General features: G+C 56.1%; 1 protein-coding gene, 1 long non-coding RNA gene and 1 pseudogene across 4 annotated transcripts in view; 1 reads left to right on the plus strand and 2 right to left on the minus strand.

The window, feature by feature from the left end:
* Positions 1 to 4,139, minus strand: part of SLC38A10 (solute carrier family 38 member 10) — a 51,827-nt gene extending 47,688 nt beyond the window's left edge. For 2 of the 3 annotated variants that reach the window (XM_033182581.1, XM_033182580.1), the window contains exon 1: positions 3,632 to 4,113. Coding sequence is in view for 2 of the 3 variants with exons in the window: in XM_033182580.1 (XP_033038471.1) it covers positions 3,632 to 3,730 (99 nt within the window). In the remaining variant the exon portion in view is untranslated. Of the gene's footprint in view, positions 1 to 3,631 lie in introns of all 3 variants that reach the window. The other variant, XM_033182579.1, reaches the window with a different exon arrangement.
* A 78-nt stretch (positions 4,140 to 4,217) lies between these two features.
* On the plus strand, positions 4,218 to 8,560 carry LOC117066819. The gene is made up of 2 exons (XR_004430513.1): positions 4,218 to 4,337; positions 7,604 to 8,560. It is a non-coding gene; the product is annotated as an uncharacterized LOC117066819 (long non-coding RNA).
* A 5,768-nt stretch (positions 8,561 to 14,328) lies between these two features.
* On the minus strand, positions 14,329 to 17,533 carry LOC117066473 (annotated as a pseudogene).
* Positions 17,534 to 18,039: the final 506 nt, after the last annotated feature.

Genomic DNA, 18,039 nt, shown 5'->3' on the forward strand with positions numbered 1-18,039 from the left:
CCAGCCTGGGTGACAGAGTAAGACTCTGTCTCGGGGAAAAAAAAAAAAAGTAAGTCTGTTCATACCAACTCATGAGGTATCAGCAAGCACTCATCAGAATGGCTCTGGCGGAAAAGACATGATACAGTGGGACGCAGGCCAGTATGTGCACCACTGACTGCATCCACAAGGCAGTTCCAGAGCAGGGCACACACACCCTGGGGCCCGGTCACTCCACACAGGCACGCACCCAGCAGAAACGCAACCCTTGCCAATGCCTGGCCAACTCCTCAGGCCATCACAAGAGCTCCCAATAGGAGACACCATAAATGCCTCGCAGAGATGAACTACACACAGGCACACACAGCGGTGCAGCAAATACCAGGGTGTAAGCCAGACACTAGCACTAGACACCTGCACGGCAGGATCCACCCGCCTCAGTTCAAACCAGGCAGCACCACCGTGGCACACTAGGGGTCAGCAGTGTGCCCTGGGGTAGGCCGGCCAAGGCCATAGAGTGTGCTCTTTAATTTGGGAGCTAGTCACACAGGTTTGTTCATTATATGAATATACATCAACAGCACATCTGAAGAAGTGTGTACACATTTTTGTACGTCAAACTTCAATAAAATGGTTATTATATATATATATACACACACACACACACACACTTTTTTTTTTTTTGAGACGTAGTCTCACCCTGTCGCCCAGGCTGGAGTGCAGTAGCGCAATCTTGGCTCACTGCGACCTCCACTCCTTGGGTTCAAGCGATTCTTTTGCCTCGGACTCCCGAGTAGCTGGGATTACAGGCGCCTGACATCGTGCCCAGCTAATTTTTGTATTTTTAGTAGAGATGGGGTTTTACCATCTTGGCCAGGCTGGTCTTGAACTCCTGACCTCTTGATCCACCCACCTCAGCCTCCCAAAGTGCTGGGATTACAGGTGTGAGCCAACGTGCCCGGCCATATATGTGTGTGTGTGTATATACATATGTACCAAAACTACTAAAACAAGCAAAAAAACCAACACTAAACCAAAGTTTTTCAATGACAAGGCTGCCAAACACTAAACACACATCCCCAAATCACCTGCTGGCTTCTCCCTGCACCCCGGTCCAAAGAGGCTGCCGTGGAGGAGACGCTGCGGCCAGCTCAGAGCAACTGGGCCTCCCTCTCGGCAGCCCTCAGGACTCGGAGGGACGTCTCTAGTCCTTCACTTCCTGACAGGTCTGTGCAGATGCCTGGCTAATCAGCATATGCTCTGGCAGGGACCTAGTGTCCACCACATGGCAGGTGCTCCAAGGCTGGAGACAGCTGGATCTTCTATACCCTAAGATTATTTTCACAGGTGTCTAAACCAGAGCCTCTTCACGGTGGTACTTCACTGACAGGCATCAAAGATGACAGCATTTGGGACCGGGCACGGTGGTTCACACCTGTAATCCCAGCACTTTGGGAGGCCGAAGTGGGTGGATCACCTGAGATCAGGAGTTCAAGACCAGCCCAACCAACATGGTGAAACCCTGTCTCTACTAAAAAAAAAAAAAAAAAAAAAAGTTAGCCAGCGCGGTGGCACATGCCTGTAATCCCAGCTACTTGGGAGGCTGAGGCAGGAGAATCACTTGAACGCAGGAAGCAGAGGTTGCAGTGAGCCGAGATTGTGCCAATGCACTCCAGCCTGGGTGACAGAGCAAGACTCCATCTTGAAAAAACAAAAAAACAAAGATGATAGCCTTTGACTTGCAGGAGAAGGACCAGTCACCACTCCACATCCCAGAATGCAGTTCTGCTGCCAGGCAAGTCACAGTGGACACTGGGACATGTAGTCATTCCAGAAACACCCGGAGGTAGCTGGCAGAAAGCTGGGATTCTCCACGTCCAGACCAGATGCTGCCCCAGGGGCTCTGGAGGCATGCAGCCCTGTCTTCCCCTCACAGGCTCACCAACCATATCAGGCAAACAACTCAGACACAACAGCCTGGAGAGCTCTACAGAAGGGTTTGAAAATTCCTTGATTAAAAAAAAAAGTGTTTTTTTTTGTAGTCCTTGCTGTGTTGCCCAGGCTGGAGTGCAACGGTGCAATCATAGCTCACTATAACTTCAAACTCCTGGGCTCAAGTGATCTTCCTGCCTCAGCCTCCTGAGCAGCTGGGACTACAGGTATGTACCGCTGTGTCCAGCTAACTTTTAAATGTTTGTATAGAGACAGGGTCTTATGTTGCCCAGGCTGAAAACATTTTTTGGATATTTTTATCCCAAAGATAATAAATATGAAAAAAACAGTGTTTGCTAATCTAAAATTAAACTACTGGTGCCATTTTGTTTCAAAATATACATCTTGGGCCAGGCGCGGTGGCTCAAGCCTGTAATCCCATCACTTTGGGAGGCCGAGACGGGCGGATCATGAGGTCAGGAGATCGAGACCATCCTGGCTAACACCGTGAAACCCCGTCTCTACTAAAAAATACAAAAAACTAGCCAGGCGAGGTGGCGGGCGCCTGTGGTCCCAGCTACTCGGGAGGCTGAGGCAGGAGAATGGCGTGAACCCGGGAGGCGGAGCTTGCAGTGAGCTGAGATCCGGCCACTGCACTCCAGCCTGGGCGACAGAGCAAGACTCCGTCTCAAAAAAAAAAAAATATATACATCTTGTTTTCATTTTTCTACCTACTTGGTAACGTTTCAGTCAGCATTTCTTTTCCAAAGCACTAAATGTTTGTTTACTGTGGATTAAACAGATGACACTTAGAAATGGCCATTTTCTTTGATATGTTATTCAAAGCTGGAATGGCGCTAAACTTTTTGTATATGAGATCTTTTTCAACTGTGGTAACATTTGCACACATTAGGTCAAATGTGCAGTTTTTTTTTTGTTTGAGACGGAGTCTCGCTCTGTCACTCAGGCTGGAGTGCAATGGAGTGATCTCGGCTCACTGCAACCTTCAGTTCACTGCAACCTCCGCCTCCCGGGTTCAAGCGATTCTCCTGTCTCAGCTTCCAGAGTAGCTGGGATTACAGGCATGTGCCACCACCCCCGGCTCATTTTTGTATTTTTAATAGAGACGGGGTTTCACAATGTTGGTCAGGCTGGTCTCGAACTCCTGACCTCAGATGATCCACCCGCCTCAGTCTCCCAAAGTGCTGGGATTACAGGTGTGCCAGCCAAATGTGCAATTGTTGTGAAACGCAGATCTTAGGTGTACAACCTGGTGGATGTTTCTAATCACCTTGCAACCAAGGCCCCTATCTAGTGTCGAAGCCTGGGAGGGGTGAGTTGTGTGCTTCTGAAAACAGGTGGAGTTGGGTCAGAGTTTTTAAAAACAGGATAAAATGTAAAAACACAGAGTCCTGCAGTTCCCTTCCGATTCTGGAGGATCATTTTGCTTTGTTACACTTTGCTTCGGTATCGAGTTTCTGACTGTGGCGAACTTTCCGGCCTGGGCTGACACGGGCCACCAGGGCCAACGCCGTGCGCTTCTCATCCACGGATTCTCTGCGGGAACTGCGCCGGGACTCCTAGGGTCGCCCCGCCCGCGGCCGCCTGCACCCGCCCAGCGAAGCCCTGCCCCGGCGGGAACTTTAACCAGGACGACCCCGCCAGACGCCCCCTCTGCGGGGGAGGCGAGGGCGGTGACCTCCGGGCCCACCGGACTCACCTGTTTGAAGCAGAAGGGCATGGTGAGGACACTGACCCCTACGATGCTGTTCACGATGTTCGTGATCAGCCCCCAGTTGGAGGCGGCGGCCGCGGTCATAGTGAGAGGTCTAGGGACCCGGGGCGAGAGGCCTCGGGGGTCGCCGGGCTGCGGCCGGTTTTGGAAGCCCAGCTCGAGGCCACGGTCACAGATCCCAACGTCCGGGACACCGGTGGGGCGGGGATGGGCAGGCGCACGGGAGCCTGAGCAGGCGCGGGCGCGGGCCCCGGAGGCTGCCTGGAGGAGGCAGCCTCGAAGACCAGCTGCGCGGAGGAGGTCAACCTCCAGACCCCGCCAAGCCCCGCGGCCGCCTCAGGGCCATGCGTCCCTCCCTCGGTCTCACGGGCCGCGTGTGAATCTCCGAGCCCAGACTCGGAGGAGCCGCGGAGCCAGCTAGGGCCACATCAGCTCAACTCAGCCGCCTCCGCGGCGCTCACACTTCCGCCTTCTGCGGGCTCCGTTGCCCGGAAGTGACGACCGGGGGGTGGGGCTTGGTGGGACGCGAGCCAATGAAAGGCGGGCCCGGAAGGCCGGGCGGAAACTGGGCTGGGGGAGGTGATCAGAGGACCGCGCAGCTGTCGGGTTCGCGGAGCTGGTGCTGCCGATCGGTTCTCAGGGTCCCAGTTCAACGAACTGGAGAACAAGGGACTCGCCCCGCGAGGCCTCGGTTTGGATGGGCAGTCGCGGGCTGGAGAGAAGGGGAGGCGCTGTGCCCTCCGGGGAGGAGCAGGTTTAAGGGTTCCTTTTAGACCTTTATCCCCAGGAACGATTTTGGGGCGAGTGCTTGGCGCCAGGGCACGAGGGCGGGGGCCCTGACTGCCTGAGCCGAAAATTAGCCTGTTCTGAGAAATTAGCACCTACGAGGTAGGAATGAAACGCTAGGCACAGAGAGGCTCGGCCACTCCGCTAAGGTCACACAGCTCTAAGTGGAGGCGGTGCGCTTCAGAGCTGCGCCCAGAGCAGTGGCAGTGGAGAACTTCACCTTCTCATACGAAAAGAGCAAGGGACATTCCGGTAGGGGACAGGAGAGATGGAGGCTTACGTTTCCAGGGAAGCCCAGGAGGACTTCCCGAAGGAGGTGGCTTCTAGGCTGGAGCTTGAAGGACAAATGAGAATTCCTCAGGTAGAAATGGAGACCGGGGAGAGGAGAGAGCAGAGAAGGGTACTGATAGATCTGTGGATTCCTGGCACCTAGCTGCTCACTCAGAGTCTGCTGACTGAGCGCGTAGAGCGGAGGGCTGGAAAGGAGCAAGTGATTCCAGGCTGCTGGGGGAGGACGGCAGAGGAAAGGAGGCCGTGTCTGCAGCACCTGCAGGACCAGGTGTCTTAGAACAGAGGCCAGTTCCTCAGGCACTGACAGTACAGCCATCAGGTAAGGCTGTGCCCCATCCTCAGGAGAAGAACAGGAGGAAATGCCTGGGTAAAGACTAAATACACAGGCAAAATCACAAATGCCTGCAGTCTTTTTTTTTTTTTTTTTTTTTTGAGTCAGAGTCTTGCTCTGTCGCCCAGAGTGCAGTGGTGCAATCTCGGCTCACTGCAACCTTCACCTCCCGGGTTCAGACTATTCTCATGCCTCAGCCTCCCAAGTAGCTGGAATTACAGGCGCCCACTACCATGCCTGGCTAATTTTGTATTTTTAGTAGAGACGGGGTTTCACCACGGTGCCCAGGCTGGTCTTGAACTCGCGACCTCAGATGATCCGCCCACCTTGGCCTCCCGAAGTGCTGGGATTACAGGCGTGAGCCACTACGCCCAGCCCATTTACTTTTATATAAATGAAATGACACACACATTCCATAACCTCCTTTTTATTATGTAATTTTCATAAAATGTTATGCATGCAAGGTAGGCTGGCAAACTGAAATGTGTGTTTTCACAAATAACAAATACCATGGACCCGCTCGCTACTCAGCTTTAAGAACAAAATATTACCAGAGACTTAGATCCTCACTTTCAGTTCCTCCCCAATTCCACCTTCTTCCCCTCTTCACTGCTATCATCACGGTCCAGATTTTATCAACTCATTACTTTAAAGGTTTACCATATATGGATATATCCCTAAACAATTATAGGGAGGACTATTTGTCTCTCTCTTTTTTTTTGTTTTTTGAGACAGGGTCTCACTCTGTCGCCCAGTCTGGAGTGGAGTGCAGTGGCGCAATCTCTGCTTGCTTGAGCCTCTGCCTCCTGGGCTAAAGTGATCCTCCCACTTCAGGCCCTCAGTAGCTGAAACTACAGGTGTGTGCCACCATGCCCAGCTAACTTTTACGTTTTTTGTAGGGATGGGATTTTGTCATTTTGCCCAGGCTGGTCTCAAACTCCTGGGCTCAAGCAGTCTGCTCACCTCGGCCTCCCAAAGTGCTGGGATTACAGGCGTGAGCCACTGCGCCTAGCTATTTGTCTCAATATTCATTTATTCCATTTTCCAAATTAATAGGGGTTGGCCTGCATGTTGCATGTATGACTGCTTAGCATAAAGAATACACTTCCAGCCGGGCGCGGTGGCTCAAGCCTGTAATCCCAGCACTTTGGGAGGCCAAGACGGGTGGATCACGAGGTCAGGAGATCGAGACCATCTTGGCTAACACGGGGAAACCTCGTCTCTACTAAAAAATACAAAAAACTAGCCGGGCAAGGTGGCGGGCGCCTGTAGTCCCAGCTACTCGGGAGGCTGAGGCAGGAGAATGGCGTGAACCTGGGAGGCGGAGCTTGCAGTGAGCTGAGATCCAGCCACTGCACTCCAGCCTGGGCTATAGAGCAAGACTCCGTCTCAAAAAAAAAAAAAAAGAATACACTTCCAGCCGGGCGTGGTGGCTCACACTTGTAATCTCAGCACTTTGAGAGGCTGAGGCAGGCAGATCACGAGGTTAGGAATTTGAGGCCAGCCTGGCCAACATGGTGATACCTCATCTCTCCTAAAGATACAAAAAATTAGCTGGGTGTGGTGGCGTGCACCTGTAATCCCAAGTACTCGGGAGGCTGAGCCAGGAGAATCGCTTGAACCTGGGAGGCGGAGGTTACAATGAGCCGAGATCGTGCCATTGCACTCCAGCCTGGGCAACAGGGCAAGACTTCATCTCAAAAAAAAAAAAAAAAAAAAAAAAAAAAAAGGGCCGGGCGCGGTGGCTCAAGCCTGTAATCCCAGCACTTTGGGAGGCCGAGACGGGCGGATCACGAGGACAGGAGATCGAGACCATCCTGGCTAACATGGTGAAACCCCGTCTCTACTAAAAAATACAAAAAAAACTAGCCGGGCGAGGTGGTGGGCGCCTGTAGTCCCAGGTACTCGGGAGGCTGAGGCAGGAGAATGGCGTAAACCCGGGAGGCGGAGCTTGCAGTGAGCTGAGATCCGGCCACTGCACTCCAGCCCGGATGACAGAGTGAGACTCCGTCTCAAAAAAAAAAAAAAACCCTTGCCAGTGTCCCTTGCAGGTAGGGCTGGCTGTGTGACCAAGTTCTGAACAATAAGAAACAAATGACAGGAGAAACTTCTAGGTCATTTCTTAGGAGGGAGTCTGCCGCTTCTTCATCATGCTGTTTGGAACCTAGACATGATGGTCGGAAGCCATCTCGGACAGTGCAGACAAGGGTGATACCGTGGCAGAGTGGAGCACCTAGCTAGAAGGATCCTGGATCCCTGGACAACTCGTGGAGCCAAACCGCCATGCCCATCCATGACTACCTCCTCCCAGCTGCTCCAGGAGGGAGTGACAAACCCGCTCCTTGGGCTCACCACGATTTTGGACTGTTTCATGAACCCAAAGCTGTAGCCTGACTAGTTCAGTAGTGTATTGGGACGGGGCACCTTTGCATTTTGGACTGTTGTAAGAATTGAATTACATCTGTGTGCTCTTCTGTAACTTTCTTTTTCGTTCAGCTTTGTTACACTTAAATTTCTTTTTTTGTCTTTTTTTTTTTTCCTTTTTGTAGAGAACAGGGTCTCGCTGTATTGCCCAGGCAGGTCTCCAACTCCTGGGCTCAAGCTGTCCTCCCGCCTCTGCCTCCCTGAGAGCTGGGATTACAGGCATGAGCCACTGCGCCCGGCCAATTCAACTTTGTTTACAAGAATTGCCATCATGTTGCATGTGCTCTGAGTCTCAGTCTTGCTGCTCTGTGGAACTCCGTTACTTAACTAGCCCAGATCCACATCCGTTCTCCTGCTGAGGGCACCTGAGTTGTGTCCAGTCACTTGCCTTAGAGACAGCGATGCGGTGAACAGACTTGTGTCCTGAATGTGTGTTTGTTCGAGTCTCTCTCGGGTAAATAACCTACAAGTGGAATGGCAGAGTCAAGCGTATGCGTACCTAAATTACTTCACTAGATCTTGCCAAATTGCTCTTCAAAGTAGCTATAAGAGCTCTTCCTGGTTTACAGCAAAGGTTGGCAGACTTTCTATTAAGAGTCAGATAGTAAATATTTTTTGCTTTGCGGGCCAAATGGTCTCTCGCAAAGCCAAATGATCTCACAGATATCCAGTTCTGCCATTGCAGATCAGAAGCAGCCAGAGACAGTGTGTAAACAAGTGGGCGTCTCTGTATTCCAATAAAACTTTATTTACAAAAACAGCAGCTGGCCCAGTGCGGCCTCAGGGCTTCGCTTGCGGGCCTCTACTCCAACATTTGGTTATTGTCAGTTTGGCCAGTCCGGTGAATGAAATGGAATCTCTTTGTGGCTCTAACTTGTTCTTGTTACAAAATAGGTGAATTATTTATTCACATTTTTATTGTCCATTTCTCTTCCGTGAAATGCTTACTCATTTTTGCTCATTTTCCTATTTAGCTCTTTGTTCTGAGGAATTTCGGTGCTCGATAACCAACCCTGTGTCCTTCGATGTGGGTTTGATGTCTGCTCATTGCAGTAGTTTTTCATTAAACAAATTACCACAAACTAAGCAGCTCCAACAACACAAATTCGTTACGCCTGGGCTCTGGAGGTCAGAAGTCCAGCACAGGTCAAGGTGTCGGCAGGCTGCCTGCCTTCTGGAAGCTCCGGGCGAGAGCCTGCTTCCTGCTCTTTGGTCGTTGGCTGAGTCCAGCTCCTTAGGGTGGCAGGACCAAGGTGCCTGTTTTCTTGCTGGCTGTCCCCTGAAGCCATCCCCAGCTTCTGAAGGCCTCCTGTTCCCTGGCTCACAGTCCCTTTCCCTGCCTTCCCCGTGGAGAGGAGCCAGCCCTCCTGCCCCATCTCCGGCCCAGCTGAGGAAGGTTTTCCAACTCCAAGGTTTCGTGTGATTAAATGGAGCCCATCTGGAGAGTCTGGGATCATCTCCCATCTCAAGGTCTAACCTTAATCACATCCACAAAGTCCCTTTTGCCAAGGGAGGTCACATATTCACGGGTTCCGGGATGAGGGGTGCACACCTTAGGGGGCCACAATGCTGCCGGCCACGCTCACGCTGAGATTCAGGCCATGTATCCCTGTCACAGAAGTGCCTTTTGGACACTGCGTCCCACCTGTGGTGCACAGTGGCTGTGGGACCCAGGGCTCCTGAGCTTCCTGTCGCTTGCTGGGCTAGGCTTCTCCGCTGCAGCTACCCGTTCTGTGGACCTGCTGAGTGCTTTGTGGGGACTGGGGCGTCTTCCACACTGAGTATCCTGGGCCTTAGTGGGCTTTCAGTCAGCCTCCAGCAATATGGGCTCAGGGTTCCTACCTTCCTCTGTGGGTCGGGGCCCCTGACTCGCTATTGAGGTGCTCAGGTTGTCGCAGGCTCGACCTTGTGGGAGCCCCGTCGGCTGGCCGCTGGGTCCTCCCATGTGTCCCTGATGTGCCCCAGCATTCTTGCTTCCTGGCTCCGAGGGATGTTCTTCTGCTTTTCCTGCCCAGGCTGGGCTCGCCATTTCCCCAGGAGCCCTGGTTTCTGGGAGAGGGAACCTTCTAAGGGGAAGGGGAGTTAGTGGCCGAGATCTGCATGCTGGGTGTGCTTGTGGCGCCTGGGTTCCCTCTGGACAGAGCAAGAAGAGATGGGGGGCTGTGTATGATGTGTGTGTGGTGTGTGGGGGGTCTGTTATGTCCATGGTGTATGTGTATGGTGCATGGATCTGTGCGTGTGTGTGTGTGTGGCATGTGTGGGATGTGTATATATAGTGTGCATCTATGTATAGTGTGTGGTGTGTATGGCCATGTATGATTGTGTGGTGCATGTGTGTGTGTGTCCATGGTGCCTGTGTGTGGTGCATGTGTGGGTGGATGGTGTGTTGTATGCGTGTGTGTATGGTGCGTGTGTGAGTGGATGGTGTGTTGCACATATGTGTGTAGTGCGTGTGTGGATGGATGGTGTGTTGTGTGTGTGTGGGTGATGGTGTGTTGCACGTGTGTGTGGTGCGTGTCTGGGTGGGTGGTGTGTTGCGTGTGGGTGGTGTGTTGCACACGTGTGTGTAGTGTGTGTGGATGGTGTGTTGCATGCATGTGTGTGGTGCTTGTGTGAGTGGTGTGTTAAACACGTGGTGTGTGTGGGTGGATAGTGTGTTGCACACGTGTGTGCTGTGTGGGTGGGTGGTGTGTTGCACGTGTGTGTGGTGCGTGTGTGGTGGGTGGTGTGTTGCACGTGTGTGAGGTGCCTGTGTGCATGGATGGTGTGTTGCATGCATGTGTATGTGGTGTGTGGGTGGTGTGTTGCACGTTTGTGTGTGGGGCATGTGTGGGTGGTGTGTTGCACGCATGTGTGTGCTGTGTGTGGGTGGATAGTGTGTTGCACACGTGTGGGTTGGTGGGTGGTGTGTTGCACGTGTGTGTGGTGCGTGTGTGGGTGGATGGTGTGTTGCACGCATGTGTGTGGTGCGTGTGTGGGTGGGTGGTGTGTTGCACGTGTGTGTGGTGCGTGTGTGGGTGGATGGTGTGTTGCACGCATGTGTGTGGTGCGTGTGTGGGTGGGTGGTGTGTTTCACGTGTGTGAGGTGCCTGTGTGCATGGATGGTGTGTTGCATGCATGTGTATGTGGTGTGTGGGTGGTGTGTTGCACATTTGTGTGTGGGGCATGTGTGGGTGGTGTGTTGCACGCATGTGTGTGCTGTGTGTGGTGGATAGTGTGTTGCACACGTGTGGGTTGGTGGGTGGTGTGTTGCACGTGTGTGTGGTGCGTGTGTGGTGGATGGTGTGTTGCACGCATGTGTGTGGTGCGTGTGTGGGTGGGTGGTGTGTTGCACGTGTGTGTGGTGCGTGTGTGGGTGGATGGTGTGTTGCACGCATGTGTGTGGTGCGTGTGTGGGTGGGTGATGTGTTGCACGTGTGTGTGGTGCCTGTGTGGGTGGATGGTGTATTGCACGTGTGTGCCTGGTGTATATGTGGGTGGTGTTGCACACATGTGTGTGTGCACCACACATCCACCTCTAGCTCTCTGACTCTGCATCTGGCTACGTGCATTGAGGCTTCGCACCAGCACCTCCAAATACCTGTACAGATCCCGGCCCGGGGTTCCTCCTGCCCGGGGTTCCTCCTGCCCGGGGTTCCTTCTGCCCGGGGTTCCTCCTGGCGCTCCCCCTTCCTGGTTTGTAACTCCCTCACCCCCACCTCCCTCGGGCTCCTGCACCCCACCCTGGGCTGCCCGCAACCCTGCCCAGCCTAAATGCTTTGGGATGAAGTGTGAGCAGGAGGACTGGAGGAGAAAGGAAGCACCATGGCCATCTTCCAAACAGCACGTTCCAGCCGTAATGCCCACACGCAGTGTGACCGCCAGAACTGATGGGCTATCACTGTCCCACGGGAGCCGTGCGTGGCTTCCTGAGCACCAAGGCTGTGTCACCCAGGCATGCTATAGACCTCTCTGAGCCCACTCCGGGGCTCCCACTGCAAACGTTCAAGGGCAGCAGCTTTCCATTAGGTCAGAGGGGATGACAGCCCTGGGCACCGTTTGGGAAGAGGGCTGGAGGGCTGGCTCGGACCTCTGCGGCCTCTGGGAACCTCAGCCTCTGAGAGCAAGGGTGTGCTGCATCCGCTGCGCGTCTGTGGTGAGGCTCCTCCTCCCACATCAGGTACGCGGGCACCCTCTGCCCCACCGCAACTCCCACCGAAGAAATGAGGGCCCCAGCTGCGGTGGAATCCCCCACAAGCCCTGGCCTGCTTCAGCAAAGAATGCCTGGGGGAGGTGGGTGGGCTCAGGAGCACCAGGGTGGGCAGAGCTTGGCCCACAGAGCCGCACGACCCAGGTGCCCTGGACAGCTGAAGCCTGGTATGTTTGTTTTGTTTTGTTTTGTTTTGTTTTTGAGACAGTCTCACTCTATCACTCAGGCCGGAGTGCAGTGGTGTGATCTTGGCTCACTGCAACCTCTGCTTTCTGGGTTCAAGCGATTCTCCTGCCTCAGCCTCCCGAGTAGCTGGGATCACACGCACCTGCCACCGCGCCTGGCTAATTTTGTGGGGTTTTTAGTAGAGACGGGGTTTCACCATGTTGGCCAAGCTGGTCTCGAACTCCTCACCTCAAGTGATCCACCCACCTTGGCCTCCCAAAGTGCTGGGATTAACAGGCATGAGCCACCTTGCAGGCTTGAAGCCCGTTTAACCCTGGTGTCTGCCGTGCAGTTTCTGGGAGGTCCTGTGTAGGAGCCCCAGTGAGGATTGGCCCTTCCTTCCTGAGTGCTGCTTACTGGGCAGTCCTACGCTCTCCCACCTGGTTTGCCAACTTCCAAGCTGGGGGCATAAGCAGAGGCCAGGATGGCCTCTCGGAATCCAAACTGGGGCCCCCGTGGGCTTGGGGTGCAGGGGGAGCCTCAGATGGGGCCTGGGCTTTCCACCCCAGCAGGCAGGAGTTAAAAGTTCACCCGGACTCAGGTGCCGCATTGTCTAGGAACTCTGGTTCCCATCTCCTTTTCTCAGTGGACTCCCCACCTTTAGAATCCCCCAGGGTGGTATCCCATGGAGGGAGGGGAGGGCCCCACCTGGTGGCCTCTTGCCCAGTCCACCCTGCCTCCTGGGGGTCTCTTCCCCATTTCTATAACCCCAGAGCCATAAAACTGACTGACAACATGTCCAGCAGAGGGACTGGATTTTATTTAGATCCACAGCCCTTCTTAACGCGGCAGCTGGGGTACAGCCTGCAGCCGGAGCGCCACCATGTCACCTGACACAGTGGAGTCTACCAGGGCCCGCCCACATCCTCATGGCCACACTGGGGCCAGCTGGGCTCCCACCGAGGGCCGCGTTGGAGGGCAGCTGAGGCTCCAGAAAGAGGGACAGACTTCACAGGGGGCTTCGGGCTGTGCCCCCACCCTGCCCCTGGCCTGGTGCTCTGGGACGGGCAGGGGTGCACTTCAGAGCCCATCCTTGGCCAGAGCTCCAGAAGCCGCTGCCCCAGGGCTTCTCTCCTCGATCACGCCTGTGTGTGTTCCCTTGGTGACTCCCATGCCGGGCCAAGGCTTGGGTGGGGCTGAGGCCCAGGGTGTGCTGAGCAGGCTGGGCACCCAGGCACTGCCTGTCATGTCTGAAGAGGGCCTGGAGGAACCATGGGGAGCCGGTGGATTCTGTGCGGGGCGGGAATGGGGGAGCCTTTGAGGCTTTCCGGCTGGGTTACCCCTGGCCTCCAGAGGCCTCTCCCTGCAGCCAAAAGACACTTGCTAGAAACACCAGCAGCTGCAGCCCCAGCTCCACAGACTGACCGTCCAGTACCCTGGTGCCCACCACCCAGGTTTGGGGACTGGAGAGACTGCGCAGCTGAGAATCCTGGGAGGCCCGGAGACCGCCCCGCCCCGCCAGGCCGCGCGTCAGGCTGGGGGACACCTGGCAAAGCCCAGCTGTTCTGTGTCAGCCCTGAGAGACCTGCAGCTGTCTGGCCAGTGTTGGGGGTCCAGCCTCCCCTCCCCAGGGGGCTCTGGGACCCAAGGAGAACCCAGGAGGGCCGGCTCTGCCCACTCTTACCCTTTCCTGGGAGGCAGGGAACAGGAATGGGGGCTGAGGTGGGCTCCCCACATCTGCTCCCCGGCACCAGCCTGGCTCAGACACCCTCCAGCCCGTCACTCGCTCCAGGATGAGGAGGGCCACAGGGTATTTTCCATGAGGAATTTAGACATAGCTGTTGGCAGAGCCTCGGTAGGTAGACTCCCTGTTCCCAGGACCCCCACACCCACATCCCAACTGCCCCACCAAGGGGGCCGGCGACTTCCCAAGGGACTTCCCGCTGAGGGGCTCCACGCCCACCTTCTCTCTCTGCATGCCAGGGTAGAGTTGTGGCCCCCCAAATTCACATGTTGAAGTCCAGGACCTCAGAATGGGACCTTATTGGGAAATAGGATCACTGCCGACTATACTTAGTTACGATGAGGCCGTGTTGGTGTGGTGGGCCCTATCCTCGATGACAGCTGCCCCACAGTAGAAAGGGCAGAGCCAGACACCAACAGGCACACAGGGAGGGCCCGAGTGGACATGTGGGCAGAGGTTGGGCGAGGCGGCTGCAGCCAACAGATGCCAAGGACGGCCTCAGCCTGCGGAAGAGGGGGCGGCCCAGGACAGTCCTGGCTCATGGCATCAGGGAGCCACCCCGATGGGCTCTGGCCTCGGGAACTGCAAGGTGGTTTCTGTTGTGTGAAGCTCCCCGTCTGGGGACCTTGTTCCTGCAGCTGGGGAAACTCACACCGCACATCCTGGCCGGGGTTTGAGGCCTTGCTGCTCTCTCGCTGCCCCCGGCCACCCTTGGATGCCTGAGCCGCCTGTACGCTCTCATGGAGCCCAGCTCACGACACCCATGTAATGTGTGACACTTGTCCAAGAACTACAGGAATGTCCTTGATTAAAGCGTGGGCAGGGAGAAGCGTGCCCTAGTTCCCACCAGATGTCCCACCAGATGCCGCCAGAGTCCCTCACCTGCTCCCCCTTGGCGCTGTCCTTGGCCCCTTCCTGCCTGCCCCACCAAGCAGCCGCACTGGCCAAGGGGCCCGGGCTTGGTCCCGTCCTTGGGGACTTGCAGGCGGGCACCTCGCTTTTCCTGGTCTCTCTGCCCTCTGCCTTCCCCTGTAGCATCCCCCGGCCCCAAGGGCGGTGGCCCCAGGGCCAGAGGGGATTCCTGCTGGGCTCCTCAGCTCTGGAAATGCGGCCACTGCTCTGCAAACGTGCCTTCTCTGGGCCCTTCCACCCTTTGAGTCCATCTCCCTCCCTGGCCTCCACGATAGGTCCAGGCGAGCAGAGTCCCCTGTGGCCCCCATAGTCCCCTTGCATCACCAGGCACCATCTGCCCCAGCCTTATTTCTGGAGCTGCTGACATCTGAGCCGGCCACACTGCCTCAGAGGGCCTAGTCTCCGTGGCATGGCCCCATCCTGCAGCTGAGGGCCTTCCCTGATGGCTGTGCCCTCCACCAGCCAGGACCCAGGAGGAGCCCCTGAGGCAGGGTGTACATCCCTGGAGGCTGCGGTTGGGGAGATCGTTGGATGAGCTGCCCTGTACCGTGGCTGCGTGTGGGAAATAGCAGGAGGCTGGGGGAGCAGTGAACAGAGCTGGGCCTGCTCCGGGGATCCCAGCCTAGGGCAGTGGGGTAGCATAAAGGAACAGAACCAAGTTTGTTAGGAGGGGTGAGTGCTGCAAAGGGCTGGTCAGGCAGGGAAAGGTGTTCTGGATGAAAGGGGTTTCTTTGTGTAGCGGGTGGAATGGCGGCTCCCAATATGTGATGTCCAACCAGAATCTCAGAATCGGAGCAAGGGTCTTTGTGGCTGTCATGGAGAGGCTCTCTGGAGATGAGGTCATCCCAGATCATCCCGGGGTCCCTAAGCCCAACAACCCTCGTCCTTATAAGGGATGGAAGAGGAGAAACTCACATGAGACAGAGGCAGAGGCCAGAGTGATGGGGCCACAAGCCGAGAAGCATGGGAACCAGGAGGAGCTGGAAAGGTGGGGGGACTCTGCTCAGAGCCTCTGGGGGCAGCAGGGCCCTGTGGACACCTTGGTTTCAGCTCCCAGCCCTGGGAGCTGCAGGAGGACGCCTGTGCTGTTGTGAACCTGCCACCTTGGGGTCCCTCGTGTGGCAGCTCAGGACCCCGATGCTCTTTGTTCAGTGGTTCTGGGGTCTCCAAGGTGCTGGGAAGCATAGGTGTGGGGGGACCTCAAGACAGGTGGGGCTTTCCCAAAGGAGCAGAGGAGGCACCTGCAGAGGGGCCCAGAGAGCACACCCGGGTGCAGCAGATGGCACAGAGGACGCCTGGGCAGAGGATGCAGAGGCAAAGGCCCCGGGTGTGCAGGCTGTTTACAGATGTGCATGGAGTCGGGGAGAGGAGGGCCGGCCACAGGGGCCGCCTGGGCAGGGCTCCTGCCTGCAGACCAGACCCAGAGCTGGCCAGTCCACTCTGGGAGAGTCAGGGTCGGGAAGTAGGAGGGGGATCCGCAAGCTGGAAGGGTCTCAGGGCTGGCCAGGCTGAGGCCACACAGCCTATGATGAAGGGGGCTGTGAAGGGCTCTCTTCTCCTGAGAGAATTTTAGAACCAGTGGGTCCCTCAGACCCTGAGACTGGGCATACTAGAGCTTGTCCATCTGGGACCCGACACAGCACCCTCCCAGACCTCAGGAGCTCTCTGGCCTGTGCCACGTGTCCCCAGTGCCCTGGTGGCCTCTGTCCTTGCACAGCAGCTGCTTGGGTGGTGGGGGGGGCTGCAAAGGGATATCTGAATTGGGGGTCAGGAACAGGAGCGACTTGAGCTCAGCGCAGGTACGTGGTGTGAGGAAGCTGTCCCTCTGGAGCACTCAGGGCCCCGAGCTCAGTGCTCCAAGCCTGCCCCATGGTCCCTAGAGGAGGCAGGTGGACAGGACACGCCTGGACAGGACAGAGCCTGGGCTGGCGAACACCTGGAGGGGGCCAGGGCTCCTGCCTGCCTCTCCCCAGCACCGTCTCAGCACAGGCTGAGCGGAGAAACCAGACCCTCCCCATCAGCCTGTTGGAGGGCAGAAGTGAACGCCCCTGTCCCCCAAATCCCTATCATGCTTTTTTGAGCCCCAGGAGTGGACATGGCACTGTCCTGGAGTCACAGCATTGGTCTGACTCTGACTTGCATTCGATGATGGTGGAACCATGGGCAGGTCACGCTCCTCCCTGGGCCTCAGGAGCTGCCCAGTGCCAGAGTTGGGGGCACAGCATGGCAATGGCTGCCTGGCAGCTCTCGAGAAAAGCCCACAGCCCCGCTCCTATCTCCCTGCTTCCTTTGAGTGAGGCCTGGCCTGACCCTCTGCCGTGTTCAGGGCACCAGCACCGGCTGCACAGCCAGCGCCCACCAGAGTTGACTTCCTGGGCCTCTGAGCACCTTCCCACTGCCTGGAGTGATGGCTGACCAGCATCCATCCTCTGCTTTCCCCACCAGGAGGCATCTCTGTCATTGTTGACTGTGCCGTTCCCAGCTGGCAATCACCTCCCCATCCTCGAGTGCACCGGGCATGGTCCTGTGACTACAACCTGAGCAACATAAGCAGAAGGGCTGGGAAGACTTCATGACTTTCTAAAAGACCCTTCCCCTTCCCCTCCCCCTTCCCTTCCCCTTCCTCTTCCCTTTCTCCTTTCCCTTCCCCTCCTGCTTTCTTTTCCCCTCCCCCTCCCTCTTCCCCTCCCCCTTCTCCTTCCCCTCCCCCTCCCCCTTCTCCTTCCCCTCCCCCTCCCCCTTCTCCTTCTCCTTCCCCTTCCCTTCTCCTCCCCTTCCCTTCCCCTTCCTTTCTCCTTCCCCTTCCCCTCCTCCTTTCCTTTCTCCTTTCTCTTCCCCTTTCCTTCCCCTTCCCTTTCTCCTTCCCTTTCTTTTCCTTTTCTTTTCCTTTCTTTTCCTTTTTTTGCATCAGAGTCTCACTCTGTCACCCAGGCTGGGGTACAATCATACCTGGGACCACAAGTGCACACGGCTAATTTTTGTGTTTGTTGTAGAGACAAGGTTTCGCCATGTTGGCCAGGCTGGTCTCAGACTCCTGGGCTCGAGACTCCCTGGCCTTGGCTTCCCCAAGTGTTGGAATTACAGGCGTGAGCCACCGTGCCCGGCCCCAGCTGAAAGCTTTTCCATAGTCTTTTACCTTCCCTCCTTTTCCTTCCTGTTGCCTGGAATGCAGATGCAATGACTGGAGCTCCTGCTGCTGCTATGGAACCATCCTTGACCTCTCCCTTTCAGTCACACCCCTCAGCCAATCTGTCAGGAAATTCTGTTGAGTCCATGTTCAGATATCCACAGCTTGGACCACCTCTCCCCAGTGTCTGTGTCTCCACCGCGATCCAGGTTATCTCACCTCTCTCCGGAATCATAATGTTCTCCTCACTTCTGCCCTGGCCTCCCCATGGTCTGTTCCCACCCAGCAACCAGAAAGTGAGACCATGTCAGCCTCTGCTCAAACCCACCCTCAACCCAGGTCCTCACAGGGACCCTGCAGGATGCACCCTGCCTCCCCTCGGGCCCTCCCAGCACCCCCTAGCTCACTGCCTGGCAGCCCCACT

Source organism: Trachypithecus francoisi, unplaced genomic scaffold (assembly GCF_009764315.1).
Source record: "Trachypithecus francoisi isolate TF-2019V2 unplaced genomic scaffold, Tfra_2.0 Lachesis_group20, whole genome shotgun sequence".
Lineage (NCBI taxonomy): Eukaryota > Metazoa > Chordata > Mammalia > Primates > Cercopithecidae > Trachypithecus > Trachypithecus francoisi.